At 42.6% G+C, this 17,179-nt stretch overlaps 1 protein-coding gene across 1 annotated transcript; it reads right to left on the bottom strand.

The window, feature by feature from the left end:
• Window positions 1-854: 854 nt before the first annotated feature.
• dusp3a (dual specificity phosphatase 3a) lies at window positions 855-15,446 on the bottom strand. Its single transcript, XM_014159162.2, has 3 exons — window positions 15,001-15,446; window positions 4,607-4,839; window positions 855-2,246 (listed from the first exon to the last, which is right to left on the bottom strand). The coding sequence occupies exons 1-3, from the start codon at window positions 15,174-15,176 to the stop codon at window positions 2,005-2,007; spliced, it is 651 nt and encodes a 216-aa protein (XP_014014637.1). The 5' UTR covers window positions 15,177-15,446; the 3' UTR covers window positions 855-2,004.
• Window positions 15,447-17,179: the final 1,733 nt, after the last annotated feature.

Genomic DNA, 17,179 nt, shown 5'->3' with positions numbered 1-17,179 from the left:
TGGTTCGTTAGGACTCGCGGTCCCTGTTAGTGGGGCTGGATCCAGTGACAGTCTATCACACTTGACCATGAAGTTAAGTCAAAGACAACTCCGGATGCAACAGGGAAATTTGAGGGGCAACCCCCCCTAGGGTTAGATGTCTTGTGAGCTTGCCTGGAGCCTTTGGTCTTTCCATTGATTCTAATGTCATTTAAAGACAGAAATTGTTTCAGAAAGCTGTAGAGCCTACCACAATTCATCTCAATTCATGTGCAACACCGGTTATAATCATCTCTGAGACATTTCTCTCTTGGTTCTGATCATATATCATAAACTGGGTGGTTCGATCCCTGAATGCTGATTGGCTGAAATACGTGGTATATTAGACCGTATACCACGAGTATGACAAAACATTTATTTTGACTGATCTAATTACGTTTGTAACCATTTTATAATAGCAGTAAAGCACCTAAGGGGGTTTGTGGTATATGGCCAATATACCACGGCTAAGGGCTTTATCCAGGCACTCTGGGTTGCGTCGTGCGAAAGAACAGGCCTTAGCCATGGTATATATTGGCCATATACCACACCCCCCCGTGCCTTATTGCTTAAATATATACTTCAATAGGATGGCAGGGCATTGAGACACAGTATACTGCAATGTACTAATACAGACAAACAGAAAAGCCTTGAGATTTCACCTCCAAATTGGCATAACATTAGTATGCACATATTGGTTCAAGGCAGTGGACATATAAGGGCCAATTGTGGCATTGATTGACAGTGGAGCTGTATATCTATGGGATGGACACAACGACGGATGTGCACTTTGGAATTGGCAGTGGGTACCTGTCTGGCATGGTAAGTGCGTTTTCCTTTGTAAATAGGTTCCATCCCTGTAAATGCACACAAGAAAGTGTGCTGCTGCTTGCTTCTACTTAGACATGATGGGTGTGTGTGTGTGTGTGCATGCTGCTGCTTGGTTCTACTTAGACATGATGGGTGTGTGTGTGTGTGTGTGTGTGTGTGTGTGTGTGTGTGTGTGTGTGTGTGTGTGCATGCTGCTGCTTGGTTCTACTTAGACATGATGGGTGTGTGTGTTGCTGATTGCTTCTACTTAGACATGATGGGTGTGTGTGTGTTGCTGCTTGCTTCTACTTAGACATGATGTGTGTGTGTGTGTGTGTGTGTGTATGACATCTTGGGGAGCCAGTCTCTATGGAATGTTTTTTATACACCAAATTAGCCCACCTAACACTACCCATGTCACTTCCTTGTGTGATGTCAGTGTGCTTCGTTGTCACACCCAATCAGGAATAGTCTAAACCAAAATGGCCCAAAACATTCCAGACTGGTCAGAGATCATTTTGTTGGTGTCATGACATCATTGTAGTCTGACAGTCCCGGCAGTGGGATTCTGTTTAATGATTGTGCTATAATATATTATTTGTACATCCCTTCCGACCTCAGAGCTCCAAAAGTGTGGAACACGGAGAGAAATGTTCAGTGTTTTAAGCCTATGGTCTAGGGAATGCTTCATTGGTCAAGTCAAAACATCACACCCAGGGAACTTTGGGGCTGTGTGTGCCAGCGGTGGGACGTATGCTTATGGAATCTACAGAGAGAAGATGGGTGACAGAGTAAACTGTAAAGCACTGAGCCATGGTTAGAAGGATGCCTGCATGCCCCAGGTACCCTCCTTTCCCCCCCCTCGGCCTAACATACTTCCCCACTATCGGAACAGGCTGGGGTTTAGACAAATGTACCCAAGGAGATCAGTAGAGCGAGAGACAGAGTGAAGGTGAGAAAGAGGACGGCAGCATGACAGATAGAGGAGAGTTTGTGTGTGTGTGAGTGAGAGTTATTGTGTGACTGTCACCATTATGTACAGTGTATGCATGTATGCATGCATGTTACATGTACGTGTGTGTGCATGTGTGTGAGACGTTTTCCGGTCAGGGTGTATTGAGTCAGGTGTTCTCCTATGGAAGGCAGAATAGGAGGGGTTGGGTCTCTCTCCCTCTCTTACTTTGTCTTTAACCTGGCAGCCACGACTGGCATTACCCCATTCAACTTGCCCTCTTTTGCCAGCTTCTCGTTGAGTTGGCACAGCTGGCGCAGAAAGCCGTCATTGGGTCCGATCTCTCTCTTCAGCCTCACCGTGGCAACCGCCACCCGGGCGTCCAGTTTGTGGCGCAGCATGAGGTAAGCGATGACAATGGTGGGCGAGCGGCTGTAGCCCTCTCGGCAGTGAACGTACACCTTCCCTGATGGACACAGACAGACACTTAGGCTACATCCCAATTCTCCTCAATGGCCCCTTGACTCAAGTCCTTTTCCATCATGAACACTGATAGTTGAGAGGACTGGATAGGGTTCCACTATACTGCTTAAACCCATCAAATGCTTTCAGATCAGTGGTCTTGAAGGAATGGGCACAACGAAAGGAGACTATTTCTGGCTATTGGGATTCTGACGAAGACTGGGACTGAAGTAAAAGGAAAGAAAGAGGGAAGACAGTGAGGTACAGGGATGAAAGGAGGGAGAAAAAGAGGGAGGGAACAGATGCTCCGTATATACACTGCCCAGCGAAGCATCTCAGCCAGAGAGATGCCAATCCAGGGCCTGACCTCTGCGGCAGACAAGTCAATGTCAACCACCTTCACTTCTTGACTTTCCTAACCACTGCCGTAGCCTGACCAGAGCAGTGTGTGCAAGTGGATATGTAAACTATGCATGCATTTCTGTGTGCATAAACACACCTCAACATCCCACTCCTCAACTCATGTATTTATTATCGACCTCCCTACTCCCCAGGAGGAATACACTGTGCCAACTTCACTGAGAAGCCAATCTGCTCGTGCTCAATTCTGATCTGCCGACTCTGCAGTGTGTTTGAAACCTGACACCGCTCCCAGCGTCTCGGGGCTCTTGCCATTTAAGTGACCTCTGTCCAATCCCCAATCACCCTGCCAATCAATCCAGGGCTGACTGTAGACGCTCAGAACATACACACGGAATCAGCTGCTCATCGCTTCACACACACACACACACACACACACACACACACACACACCCCTGCTGACGAGGCACATGCACAAGCTCCGTCCCTGACCTTTGACCTTTCCACAGCTCAGTGACACAAAATGTCACTGATCAAGCCTTGATGGGTTACAGCAAGACACCATATCCACCAGAGTGAGCTGGTGTTCCGGCTTGTTGTCCTCCTCTTCCTCCCCTACTGTAGCCACTGTGATTGACTGGGGTGTAGACGCTGCTGCTGCCAAATTGCCCGGGAATTAAGACGCTTTATAATTGTTCCGCTGTGTCAAAGATTACATTAAATCAATGCCATAAAACACAGGGTTCAGGGCTCCAATTAAATGGGCCCCGAGGGTCTGTCAACACCCCAGTAATGTTTTGGGAGAGAGGAGCCAGAGTTGTAGTTCTTTCGGTCTACAGAGGCTGTTATGAGTTAGAGGGGTTTGGTTGAAGTGAATGGCACTCCCTTTATCTTTTGTTGTTCGGCTTCCCTGCTAGATTTCCCTTTGTTTTGTCTTGGTTGGGGCTCTGTTACAAATCTCCGACACATATTTTAAATAGTACTGTCAAACGCATTCAATGTGCTGTTCAATGCAATGTTTCAAACAGTGTCATGGTAATTTATCACATCAAAATGGCCCTCTTGAAGTGACATCTTCTAAGCATTTTTTACTGGAACACAGCGCAAAGGAAAAATAATGTGTGCCAAACCGGTGTCTGTGCCTGCTCTCTCTGGAAAAATGTGGAGTGTCTGGTTTGGTACAATAGATCCATCTATGACCAGCGCAAATGTTCTCACCACATTCAACTAATCGAAACATCCGATGATATAGCAATGTGCAATAGGACTAGCCTGAGAAACAGTTTACAGGAATATCTCTTACCAGTGACAGAGAATGCATCGTTAAACATTTTATACCCTGAAGGACAGTTTCTGTTACTCCTCTTCTCATAACAGACTTGGAGCAACAAGAGGTAGTCTACAGTTTTAACCAGGGGAACAAACATTTTGAAACGAGAAAAAAACTGAGGGTAACACACCATACTGCCCTTTGATCATATTGCTCTTTGACCAATAAGGGGCGATTGGCGCTCTATTTTACAGTACAGAAATAAATCATGTATTTGGCTTCTAAATTACATGGTAAAATGGTAAATACACAATAATAACTTATACCAAGTAAATACCTGTAGAAACAGTACCTTAAAATAAAGCTCCCCCAAGTCTTTACATCAGACAACCTACTGTAGCAGAGAGACAGCGACCATACGGAGACCAATGCTAAAGGCATATCAGTTCACCTCAGTCAACCGTGTACTGAAGTCAATTGAACTGGGCCTCTTCAATGTACATCACTATGGAATGCCAAACGGATTGTCACTTAGTCGAACAAACAGCTCAGTAACAACAGGCGGCTGGTGGCACCTTATTTGGGGAGGACGGACTCATAGTAATGGCTAGAACGGAACATGGTTTCCATGTGTTTGATACCCTTCCATTCACTCCATTCCATCCTTTACTATGAGCTGTCCTCCCCTCACCAGCCTCCTGTGGTAAAAGAGAGCCCAGAGTCATCAGTCTCACCTTTGCCATTGTTGTGTGCCAGAGCCTTCTCGATGAAGTCCGCCCCCTCCTCAAAAAATGTACTGAGGTTGAACTGAGGCTTGTCGTTGGCCTGGATGCCGTGGTAGGTGATGCCCGAGCCAGCATAGAACTCTGCGTTGGTGTTGACGTGCATGAAGGAGTTGCCCTCCGCCGCGTTCAGGATGTGGGTCACGCCCAGCTTCTGCAGACGCATCAGATTCTGGCCCACAAACCTGGAGAGGTAGACCATAGAAATAGATATTTCTATGAGGTAGACATCAGACATTGATTACGCATGGGCCACATCTGAGAACAGTGGCTTCCAGAGTCACTATTATCAGCTTTGTAGAGTAGCTACTCAAGACAAGTTAGAGTAAATAAGCAATGGCTGGCAATCTAAACATCACAATGTACTAGGTTCCAAAACCAAGTTTTAGCAGCTGACTGTTTTAAAACTACAGTCCAAAGTTGTCCCAGACCTGCTATTCAAGCCATTCTCCTAACACCATCTCAACGCCTCTCCAGCTCGTCATCCTAAATGTTCTGAGTTGCCACGGCACTCTTAGCTCATCGTTGTGAAAATTGTGTTGAATGGGTTTTACTGCATGTCGATTTTCACACCCAACACAGGCCACCCCATCTAGCCCGGTCTCAGACCTAGCTGTCGACGTGGCCTTGCTCTGCCATGGCTGGTTGGAGCTTGAACGGGATAAATGGTGGAGCCGCTTTTAGACAGTGGAGATGTCTGCCTATGTTAGTGGCTCCCCAGGGGACAGGGGAATGTCCGGAGTCATGGAGACATGCCAAGGAAAAGGAGATCTTGGGTGCTGCCCAGGGGAAGACAGAAAGCCACGGGCATCCTCAACACTGACCGAAATAGGGCTACGACACCCATGGAGGTGGAAAGAAAAGAAAAGGAAAAGAAAAATGAGAAGAAAAAAAGTCAAAGAAAAAGAAAGGAAAAAAATGAATAAAATAAAAATAAAAAATGAGATGAAAAGATAAGAAAAGGAAAAGAAAGAAAGAAAATAAAAAAAATAACTATGGGGAGAGGAGAGAGAGATACAGATAGGGCCTGAGAGAGAGCGAGAGAGAGGGGTCGTGTCCGAACACCCATACCTAGTAGGCTTTTGGGTGAGTATGCTTTAAAATGCCAGGATGTCATACTCATTTCGGCTTTTCATTGAGTAGAATTCACGGCACACTAAGGAAGATAATCGTCTTTTTACATTCCAGTGTGTTTGACAACAGCTGATAATCAGAATAGGGGGCGTGCTCTACAAAAATAAACAGTATTGCAGGGAATTGCGCATTAGATGACGTCTTCTCAGCATGTTTGAGTAGGATGTTTGTTGCTTACTGCATACGTTTTTACTAAACAGTACATTCTAAATAGAATGTAGTATGATTAGTACACAACATGTCATTTTAGTAAGTAGTAGGAAAGACAGATTTCAGACAAGGCCAGGAAGAGAAGAGAGGCTAGAGAGCTCCATACTCAGCCAGCTCCACTCCAGTGACTGCATCTCCATCTTTATCTACTCAACTTCCAGACAACTATACATCTCTTCCTGCTCTCCTCCATCTCTGCTCCCTTCCTTCTTTCTCCAGTTTTATTCATGCGTTTCCCTATTGCAGTTTAGTTTCAGCTCATGGCCACTATGGGGCACAGCTTTATCACATGATCAGGGGTACAAATCCAACCCTGTCAGGAATCACACTCCCCCCCCCAAAAAAAACAATTGGGTAGGACAGGGTCCGCTGCAGTGTAGCGCTGCTGGAGCTGGGTAGGGGATACATGCCTTGCTCAAGGGCACAACGGCAGTGGATGGTAGCTATGACCTGAAACCAGTATCTCTCCAGTTGCCAGTTCAGACGCCCTACCTGGTATTTAAACTAGCCGCCTTCCAGATACTCTTATCACTGGGTATATACAGTGACTTCAGAAAGTATTCTCACCTATTGACTTTTTCCACACTTTGTTGTGTAAAAGCCAGAATATAAAATTTAGTTTTTTTGGTCTCTGGCCTACACACACACACACACACACACACACACACACACACAACCCCATAATGTCAAAGTGGAATTATGTTTTATTTAATTTTTACAAATGAATAAAAATGAAAAGCTGAAATGTCTTGAGTCAATAAGTATTCTAAGCCCTTTGTTATGGCAAGCCTAAATAAGTTCAGGAGTAGAAATGTGCTTAACAAGTCACATATTAAGTTGCATGGACTGTGTGCCATAATAGTTAACATTGTTTGTGAATGACTACTTCATCTCTGCACCCCACACATATAGATAATTGTAAAAGGTCCCTTAGTCGAGCAATGAATTTCAAACAGATTTAAACTACAAAGACCAGAGTTTTTCCCAATGCCTCGCAAAGATGAGCACCTATTGGCAGATGGGTAAAAAAAAAAGCAGAAATTGGATATCCCTTTGGATGGTGTATCAGTACACCCAGTCACCACTAAGATATTGGCGTCCTTCCGAACTCAGTTGCCGGAGAGGAAGGAAACCACTCAGGGATTTCACCATGAGGTCAATGATGACTTCAAAACAGTTACAGAGCTTAATAGCTGCGATAGGACAAAACTGAGGATGGATCAACAACATTGCAGTTACTCCACAATACCAGCCTAATTAACAGAGTGAAAATAAGGAAGTTTGTACAGAATAAAAAAACTGAATGGAGCTAAGAATAGGCAAAATCAGAGGAAAACCTGGTTCGGTCTGTTTTCCGCTAGACACTGGGAGATTAATTCACCTTTCAGCAGGACAAAAACCTAAAACACAAGGCCATATCTACAATGTAGTTGCTTAGGAAGAAGACAGTGAATGTTCCTGAGTGGCTGTGTGACAGTTTAATATAAATATATTTTTTTATATTGCAGATAGATTGTGGCTTCCCTCAATGTAATTGTCAGCATCATTTCCAATCCCCCATATATTTTTTCATATATATTACACACACATACACACACAGTACCAGTCAAACGTTTGGACACAGCTACTCATTCAATGGTTTTTCTATATTTCTTCAAGTGCAGTCGCAAACACCATCAAGCGCTATGATGAAACTGGTTCTTATGAGGACCACCAGATGAAAGGAAGACCCAGAGTTACCTCTGCTGCAGAGGATAAGTTCAATTGTTACCAGCCTCAGAAATTGAAGCCCAAATAAATGCTTCAAAAATCAAGTAACAGACATCTCAACATCAATTGTTCAGAGGAGACTGCGTGAATCAGGACTTGTGCGAATTGCTGCAAAGAAACCACTACTAAAGGACATAAATAATAAGAAGAGACTTGCTTGGTCCAAGAAATACGAGCAATTGATATTAGACTGGTTGAAATCTGTCCTTAGGTCTGATGAGTCCAAATTTCAGATTTTTGGTTCCAACCGCTGTGTCTTTGTGAGATGCAGAGTAGGTGAACGGAGGACCTCGGCATGTGTGGTTCCCACCGTGAAGCATGGAGGAGGTGGGATGGTGTGGGGGTGCTTTGCTGGTGACACGGTCTGTGATTTATTTAGAATTCAAGGCACACTTAACCAGCATGGCTACCACAGCATTCTGCAGCGATTCACCATCCCATCTGGGTTGCGCTTAGTGGGACTATCATTTGTTTTCAACAGAACAATGACCCAACACACCTCCAGGCTGTGTAAGGACTATTTGACCAAAAAGGAGAGACTTTTTTTCCACCTTTATTTAACCAGGTAGGCTAGTTGAGAACAAGTTCTCATTTACAACTGCGACCTGGCCAAGATAAAGCAAAGCAGTGTGATACAAACAACAGAGTTACACATGGAATAAACAAACGTACAGTCAAAAATACAATAGAGAAAGTCTATATACAGTGTGTGCAAATGAGGTAGGATAAGGGGGGTGAGGCAATAAATAGGCCATAGTGGCGAAATTATTACAGTATGGAAAATTAAACACTGGGGTGATAAATGTGCAGAAGATGGGTGTGCAAGTAGCGGTACTGGGGTGCAAATGAGCAAAAATAAAATAACAAAATAATATGTTGATGAGGTAGTTGGATGGGCTATTTACAGATTGGCTATGTACAGGTGCAGTGATCTGTGAGCTGCTCTGACAGCTGGTGCTTAAAGTGTGATGGAGTGCTGCATCATATGACCTGGCAATCCACAATCACCCAACCTCAACCCAATTGAGATGGTTTGGGATGAGTTGGACTGTAGGAAAAGTAGCCAAGAAGTGCTCAGCATATGTGGGAACTCCTTCAAGACTGTTGGAAAAGCATTCCAGGTGAAGCTGGTTGAGAGAATGCCAAGCGTGTGCAAAGCTATCATCAAGGCCAGGGGTGGCTATTTAAAGAATCTCAAATATAAAATATATTTTGATTTGTTTAACACTTTTTTGGTTACTACATGATTCCAAATGTGGTATTTCATAGTGTTGATGTCTTCACTATTATTCTACAACATAGAAAATAGTAAAAATAAAGAAAAACCCCTCCAAACTTTTGACTGGTACTGTATATATTTTTACAAACGTTCACATTATTCTTACACTTTGACAGAGTATTTTTTATTTTTTTTACAATTAAATCCATTTTAATCCCACTTTGTAACACAACAAAATGTCAAGGGGTCTGAATACTTTCTGAAGGCACTGTACCTACCTACCTAATTGAATACAGTTTCTGTTAATTGTACTTACTATGCTCTACATCATCTCCCCCCCGAGTGCTCTACAGTTGGATAAGCATATCATCCGGCTCCAGGCAGGGATGTGGAGAGGCTGAGTGACCCTGGATGGGTCCCCTGAGACAGAGGGTCAACACACCCACGCTGCCGGGCTGACTAATAAAGATCCAGTCTGCCACCATCTTTCTTTATGACTGGGGATGAGGCAGCCCATCTGTCTGCCTGCCTGTAGGCCAAGGCTCCTCCGAGGTGCTGGAGCGATGGCTTCTGTACATGGGGCTCAGCCACTCAGATCTGTCCACAGAGACCCATAACTCACACACTCTCTCACTCTCCCCCTTGCGCTCACTCGCTTTTTCTCTCCCCACTGTGTCTATCCATCTCTCTCCCTACTGTGTCTACCCTTTTTTCTTCTCTCTCTCTCTCTCTCTCTCTCTCTTCCTGCTGTGAGGCTTTGTCTATCTTGGTGGAGCCATGGAAGATTGTGGTGATATTTCTCCTGTAATGACGATGACTGTGTGAGAGGAAGGTGTGTGTGTGTGTGTCACATTGAGCATGTGTTTCAGAGTAAGTGCCTGTAAGCTCCTGAGTCTACAGATATAGCCAATATTATTTGAGCATCTATATGCGAGTGTGTACACCAGTGCCTGCCCGCATGTGTATGCATACCTGCTTGTGTGTGTGTGTGTTTACATGTCCTCCACTCATACTCCTCCTCTCTGCAGTCCCAGTCTATCCATTATTAATACAAGCCCTTACAAAGAGCCAAAGTGTGCCATCAACCAGGGGCTGCCCAGCGCTTTTATATTAAAGCCTGAGTGGGCGTCGACGAAAGCATTTTAGCACACCTTACATCATGGCTTCCATCAACATCCGGGTTCCATGGATGGTGGTTTCTTTCGGAGAGCAACTCACTACTCAAGTTTGTGTTACGAGCCTACTAGACTTTTCAAGCAGAGAGTGTTTTAACATGATAGCTTTAGAAGCTAACGGAGATCTGTTGGCAAATATTACGAGTATTTTGGTGTCAAGGTCCCACATGTACAATGAAACTTAACTCATAATTAAATAATGCCAATTATAGGTTAAAATAAAAAATCTTCTATAATATATATATTTATTTTTTTTACAGTGAAAATGTATCAATCTGCCCCCTCAGACTTAATGGGCATGACACTGTGTGTGTGTGTGTGTGTTTGTCTGTCCATTGTTTTAAATTAACAGCAGCCAGCTACTTATCAGCTTGAGCTATGAGGCAACAGTGGTCTAATCATCACACAGATTCTGTTGCAAAACGTTTAGTCTGTTTCAATTGGACAAATTCAGGTAGGTCCCACCCCGTTTCGTTACGTTACGTTTGCCCTGTTTGCTTCCGCTTGGTTCTTAGAAACGGTAAACGGTTTCTGTAGTGAATACACCCCTTCTCTGGCTGACCTTCAACATAGAACATGTGAGAAGCCACTGGTTCCTGTGGAACAGACAGTGGTGTGAGTGGTCAGTGTGTAGACCTTAATCAATAGGCAATCCATACATATTCCTGGTACCTCTGCCATAAACCCTTTACTCTACATTGGACGATGATGCTCTTCAAGATATAGGAGGTCATTTTAAGCATCTGTTGTTTTCTCACAAATACAATGAATATGACAGTGAAATGTTTTGTCATGAAATTTACTGTAAGCAGAAAGGATATACACATATTCTATTTACTGTGTTGTCTCCAATATCCAAGGGTCTTCTTTACACATTTCAAAATAAAGGTAAAAAACCCCAGACGACATTTAACCACTTAGAACAATGACCATTGTGTAAACTTAGTCGAAGACAAGATGTCTTGTCAATGTGTCAAGTTGTATCTTGGCCCGAGAGAGTGGCACAATCAAATTGATTTTGTTGTAACACAGAGGTAATGTGCTTGCTTTCTATCCAGCTCACCCTCTTAATACTCTCTTGGCAATGACTGGAGCCAAGTGATGGATATCATTAGACAAGAGGGAGAGACTTAGGAGCTTCCTGTACATGGGTAAAGGAAAACTATACAATCTACTATTGATTGTCAAATTCTGTATATTAAAGTTGCACTATTCAGAAATTGTTCCTCTATTTCCTGGTTACTAAAACTCGAATAGTTCGCCTAATTTCAGTTTATGTGACAAAATAAGCTGGTATAGTGTAGAGAATCATTGTACAATCTAAACCGCTGTGAAATACATTTTCCATAACCAAATATATTGTTGTTTCAGCTGTTTGAAGCTGGTGTACATTTTGGTCAGGTCACCCAAAAAGTTACATATTGCCACTTTAAGACTGAGCTATTTCAAGTTACTGTGCATGTCCTCAATGTGGATTTCTTTCACCCAAGTACATGTAAAACACAGGCCATGCATGGACTTTATTCATGACATCATCTCGACTAGGTATGTGCAGCGTATGTGTGCTGGACTTTACATATACATTGGGACCAACACACATCCTACATGCGCACAGCATAAGGGATTACTAGGTACTGACCTTACTGGAATGGTGGGCTGTAAATTGTGGGGAAGACACGGCACCCTCATTACATAGTACTCAGTCAACCAACCACATTGCATTTATAGCTGGGTCGTTCCACGAAATGTGTGCCTTTTGCCTGCCTTGGATATTGTAGCCCTTTACACTCGTACCTGTACAAGGGTCGAAAATGGCAGCGTAGTGGCTGTACAGTAACATGCTATTCATGATGTCAGAGCTCTGGCTCTGCACTTTAAAGCGCTGTATGGGTTTTGACTGACAGCCATTCTGAATTTGAGCACCGCACGCGACAAGAAGTTGCCCCCATCCCTTCCCCTAACTGGGCAGCTTTTGCACATTTTTTGTTGTCAGAGTGAGGGAAATTCTGTACATTAAGAGGACTATATATTTTTAAAGATGAAACGTTGAGGATTATAATATATAACGCTTTGACGTCATACAAGCAAGCCAAACACAGAGAGTCCAAATGTGCAATTCACATTTCCAAATCATAAAACTCATGTCATAATGTGTCAACGTTTCTGATCACTATGCTTGATGTACAGTTACAAGATGACATGGCATCACACCCTGGGTTGTTCTGAACAGAATGAGCCTGTTCGTTTATTGGGAAGAAAAGTCACCACGGCATATGCACCTGAATGCACTCATGACTTTCTATGCGCACCAAAATTACCATCTGTTTCTCTGAATTGCGTTGTGAAAGCATAACACTAAGATCGTATACAGTGTATTCGGAAAGTATTCAGACCCCTTGACTTTTTCCACATTTTGTTACGATACATCCTCATTCTAAAATGTATTAACTTGGTTTTTTCCTCATCAATCTACATACAATAACCCATAATGAGAAATAAACAGGTTTAGAATTGTATCATAAAGGCCTGATTGGTGGAGTGCTGCAGAGATGGTTGTCCTTCTGGAAGGTTCTCCCATCTCCACAGAGGAACTCTAGAGCTCTGTCAGAGTGACCATCAGGTTCTTGTTCACCTCAATGACCAAGGCCCTTATCCCCCGATTGCTAAGTTTGGCCCGGTGGCCAGCTGTAGGAAGAGTCTTGTTGGTTCCAAACTTCTTCCATTTAAGAATGATGGAGGCCACTGTGTTCTTGGGGACCTTCAATGCTGCAGAAATGTTTTGGTACCCTTCCCTAGATCTGTGCCTTGACACAATCCTGTCTCGGCGCTCCACGAACAACTCCATCAACCTCATGGCTTGGTTTTTGCTCTGTCATACACGGTCAATTGTGGGACCTTATACAGACAGGTGTATGCCTTTCCAAATCATGTCCAATCAATTGAACTTACTACAGGTGAACGCCAACCAAGTTGTAGAAACATCTCAATGATGATCCATGGGTAACCGGATGCACCTGAGCTCAATATCGAGTCTCATAGCACAGGGTCTGAACACTTATGTAAATGTGATATTTCAGTTTTTCCATTTTAGAACAAGGCTGAAAAAGACACAGGGTCTGAATACTTTATGCACTGTAGAACACTTTGAAAATTCTATTTTTTATCAGATTTCTATTTTAATAAAGACTTGGTAATGTGCCAAAATTCTGCATTTTGACATGTCCCTCTGTGCACCCTCTGAATTCTAAGAAGATTTTAACCCACTTAACCCCAACATTTCTCCAAGTATTTAACATTATTTTAAATACCGAGTTATTTTGTTACTTTGACAAAGTTATTTCTGAAGGTTATTATTTATTTCATGTGATTAGTGATTCATTCAATATTATTTTTAAATTAGTCAAATCATAATGTAAAAGCAGGGGGGGGCTGGTTCTACTCTTTTCGCCAATTTTCTGGTGTTTTGTGGTGGAAATCTGAGCGGGTTAAGCTAAACACATCAACCCTGTCACCCATACTGTTGCTGGACAGGCTAGAATTGTTTTAACAAATGCAATTTTCTTGTTAAGCTTGCATTCAATTGCCCCTCCCTGTTGCACACAAGCTTCCTGTTCCAAGGGAAGTGATGGCTGATTATGCATTATTCTGACACTACTCAAAAGACACCTAATGGGTGGTACGACCCAGTTAAGGGAACAGCATGAGAGACTGGTCTAGCCCTCCACCCCCCTTTGAGAAAGAGTGTATGTGTGTGTGTGTGTGTGTGTAAAGGTAAGTAAGAGATGAAGGTGTGTAGAGGGGTGTTATCAATTGAAAGGTGTTTCAATATCGGAAACAATATTGAAAACCCCAGTGGAGCCTTGGGGACCAGTGTGCATATGTCAGCATTATTTACACAGGTGGAATTAAACTGGATTGAAGAGCGAGTGTATTCGTTAAATATATATAATAATGAAAATGTTGTCTCGTCTGCTTCATTCATTTAGGTTGCACGATGTCTAGTTCCCTGATCAATATTGCCTACATTGACACTCACAATCCAACAGTTTGAGAAAATTGTGTGTATGGATTCCATATCCGATTCTTTGTTTCGTACAAACATTTAAAACCAGATTATTTCAGCACTGCTGTATATGTAAATGTCTAATAGAATAGAATAGGGGCGTTGAATGAAACCGCGGGAGATCATCCACAGACTAGATGGTACCGATAATATAATGGAGTCGTTTCAAATAAAATCGGGCGTTTTGTATCGCCCTTCAAATACGAACGTTCGAAAGGGAACATGTGCCTGTAGAATATTCACTATTTCCTTCATCTATTCAGAGCGATGTGACTCTAGAAAATACACTATTTTCTTAATCTATTCTGAACGAGAGAACAGCCTCCTTCCATGCTCGTGACAAATATTATGAATGAAGAGATTGCATATCAACACCAACCCCCTTCATACTGTTAGTAGTCAAATCCATTTGAATCCTAAAACACTTTTTATTGATGATGGTAGATTGCTATAGCCTTTGTTGCTGGAATTCTGCAATTTGTTAAATTGGAAAATATTCGTTTACAGTAGGGTTTTAATTCATGGGTGTCAACAATGAAATTCTATAGCCTGCAAATATTGTTATATATTATTCTGACATTTTCTGTGCTCAATATTGTCATGAACGTGTCTGTCTGAACAGATAGGGATGCGTTGCTAGGGACGATGAAGCAAAGAATACCCTACCTGTCGGTGCCATCTGATAAATATCGTAGGTTACTGTTTGTTTAAAGGGAAACGAATTAACTAACGTGCACATATTCCTCTGAATGTTGGTCAAATAAAAATAACTTACGCGTTACCAACGTATATTCTAGGGAAGACCTCGTTGAAATGCTGTGTTGGTAAACTGTAAAATCCGCTGCTGTTTGACAACAGCTCGTTCAGTTGTTGCACAGTAACCTCGTTATCTGGCACGGTGACTTCAGCCGGTGGCGGTGGTAGTTGCTTCGCCGGGCTCGATTTCTTCATGGTTCCAGGCAGTCTCTCTCCGAACTGGCGAACAAACAAGTGTCAGATTACCGCTAGACTCCGAGTCGTGTCAATTTCAGATTTTGCAGCATTTTATTCTCACTCGAGTCGTGTTGTGTACAAGGAGTCTGAACCGCAAGCTCTCTCCGCTCGCAGACACACCCCACTCGCCCACCGGCGGTCAGACACTCCAGACAGGAATCGGTTGACGACAGTGGCACGCGCGCGCAAGGCTGGTAAACGAAGACACTATAAACAAGGCAGAGAGGGCGCCATTGGAGAGACCTCTCAATTACGTTTGTTTTGCTTTTCGAATGGCATCTCTTATGCTCTTGCTGAAGCTGGGAAGAGGTAACGCCCGAGAAACTACTGGAAAATACTGGTGACCATAATGAATGATGATGATATGAAGCATCCCAAAACAGCATCACTGTCATTCAGTTACAGTAGACTGATTCACGATGCAGGTTTTTTTTTTCAATCTCAGCCTACCTAATTGAGTCAATTAGCTAATTAGGGCTGCTACTGATGTCTAAGGGATATTTTTTGCCTGCATACATTTTGATAAGCCTAGTAACATTTAGTCAGTATTCAGCAGTTCTATAGGCCTAATGCAAAAGCTTTATATTAGCTTAAGATTATATTGGTTGTTAGTGGAGAGGTCCATTGTATTTCCATTGCTGATCCAACAAGTAGCAATAACCAACAGGATAATGAACATAGCATATTCTCTCTCAAACAATATTTTACATGTTTGGAATATAGCCCTTTGTCTACTTTTTTCAAATAATATAATGTTCTTATGATTCCACGGAAAGGTTGCAGTGCATCGTTGACTTTGCAGAAGTTTATTAAGACTTAAATAGCACCTTCATAAGCAATGAATAACGCAACATTAGTCTACACAGTAACACTATTGCAAAATGCGCAGACCTGCTGCTGTTGTCCTTGTAACGTTTAATGAATCATTGCACATATAGCCTGCAGTGCATTCACCTATTCAGTCATGATAACCCATGTCCATGCATTTTTACTTAAAGGTCCAATGCAGCCATTTTTTATTTATTTAACAACTAAATACCTTACTGTGATTGTTTTTGACCATTTTAATTGAAAACAAACAAAAATAGCTTCTTAGAAAAGTTCAATTTCACAAGCAAGAATTTTGCTTGGACTGTCTGGGAGTGGTCTGAGTGGGGAGGGGGAAACTGGAAATTAGCTGTTATTGGCAGAGATTTGGAACTCTTTCTTATTGGTCTATTAACTAATTTACCACCTGGTGATGTCTCCATGGAAGGCCAAATCTGTCCCACCAAAACAGGCAGTCTTTTCAAACAGCTCTTACACTAAAAGGGCATTATCATAATTTTCACAGTATAATTCCAACCTCATAGTGTGTAAATATATATATGTGGAAATATGTATAAAACACAGAAAAATCTAGTTTTTGACTGCACTGGGCCTTTAAGTTGGGACATTGGGTCTTATGGGTCTTTAAGTAAGACATTGGGTCTTATGACTCCAGTATAATATCATTGGTGCCTTAAAGATTTTACTAAGTTACACAACCCTGTTGCATCACAGCCAGTCTTGCATTCCTGGGACTTATAGTTTCTGCAGTCTCCACGAATAGTGACCGAAACTACATTGATCGCACCAGACAGTGAGGTCACACTAGAGCTATAGTTATATAGACATATAGGCCTTTCTATGGCTCTGCATCACACAGCATGGATAAGCACGTTGCCAATGGATGGGGAAAATGGAATGTGATTGATATTTCCAGATTATGTAAGTGCCAAGATAGATACAAGTAATTGCGAAAATAAAGGAAACACCAACACAAAGTGTCTTAATAGGGCGTTGGGCCCACCACGAGCCGTCAGAACAGCTTCAATGCGCCTTGTCATAGATTCTACAAGTGTCTGGCACACTATTAGAGGGATGGATGTGTTTTGTTGATGGTGGTGGAAAACGTTGTCTCAGGCGCCGCAACAGAATCT

This window comes from Salmo salar, chromosome ssa19 (assembly GCF_905237065.1).
Source record: "Salmo salar chromosome ssa19, Ssal_v3.1, whole genome shotgun sequence".
NCBI lineage: Eukaryota > Metazoa > Chordata > Actinopteri > Salmoniformes > Salmonidae > Salmo > Salmo salar.
The sequence above is the reverse complement of the archived record's forward strand: the minus strand, read 5'-3'. Positions and strand labels throughout refer to the sequence as shown.

Bases quoted from the DNA above. Each gene is read 5' to 3' on its own strand.
- dusp3a (XM_014159162.2), bottom strand. From the start codon at position 15,176: ATGAAGAAATCGAGCCCGGCGAAGCAACTACCACCGCCACCGGCTGAA. The intron at 4,840-15,000 runs GTAAGTTATTTT...CTACCTCTCCAG, and splicing joins AGAATATACGTTGGTAACGC to GTTTGTGGGCCAGAATCTGA. The intron at 2,247-4,606 runs GTGAGACTGATG...TGTGTCCATCAG, and splicing joins GGCACACAACAATGGCAAAG to GGAAGGTGTACGTTCACTGC.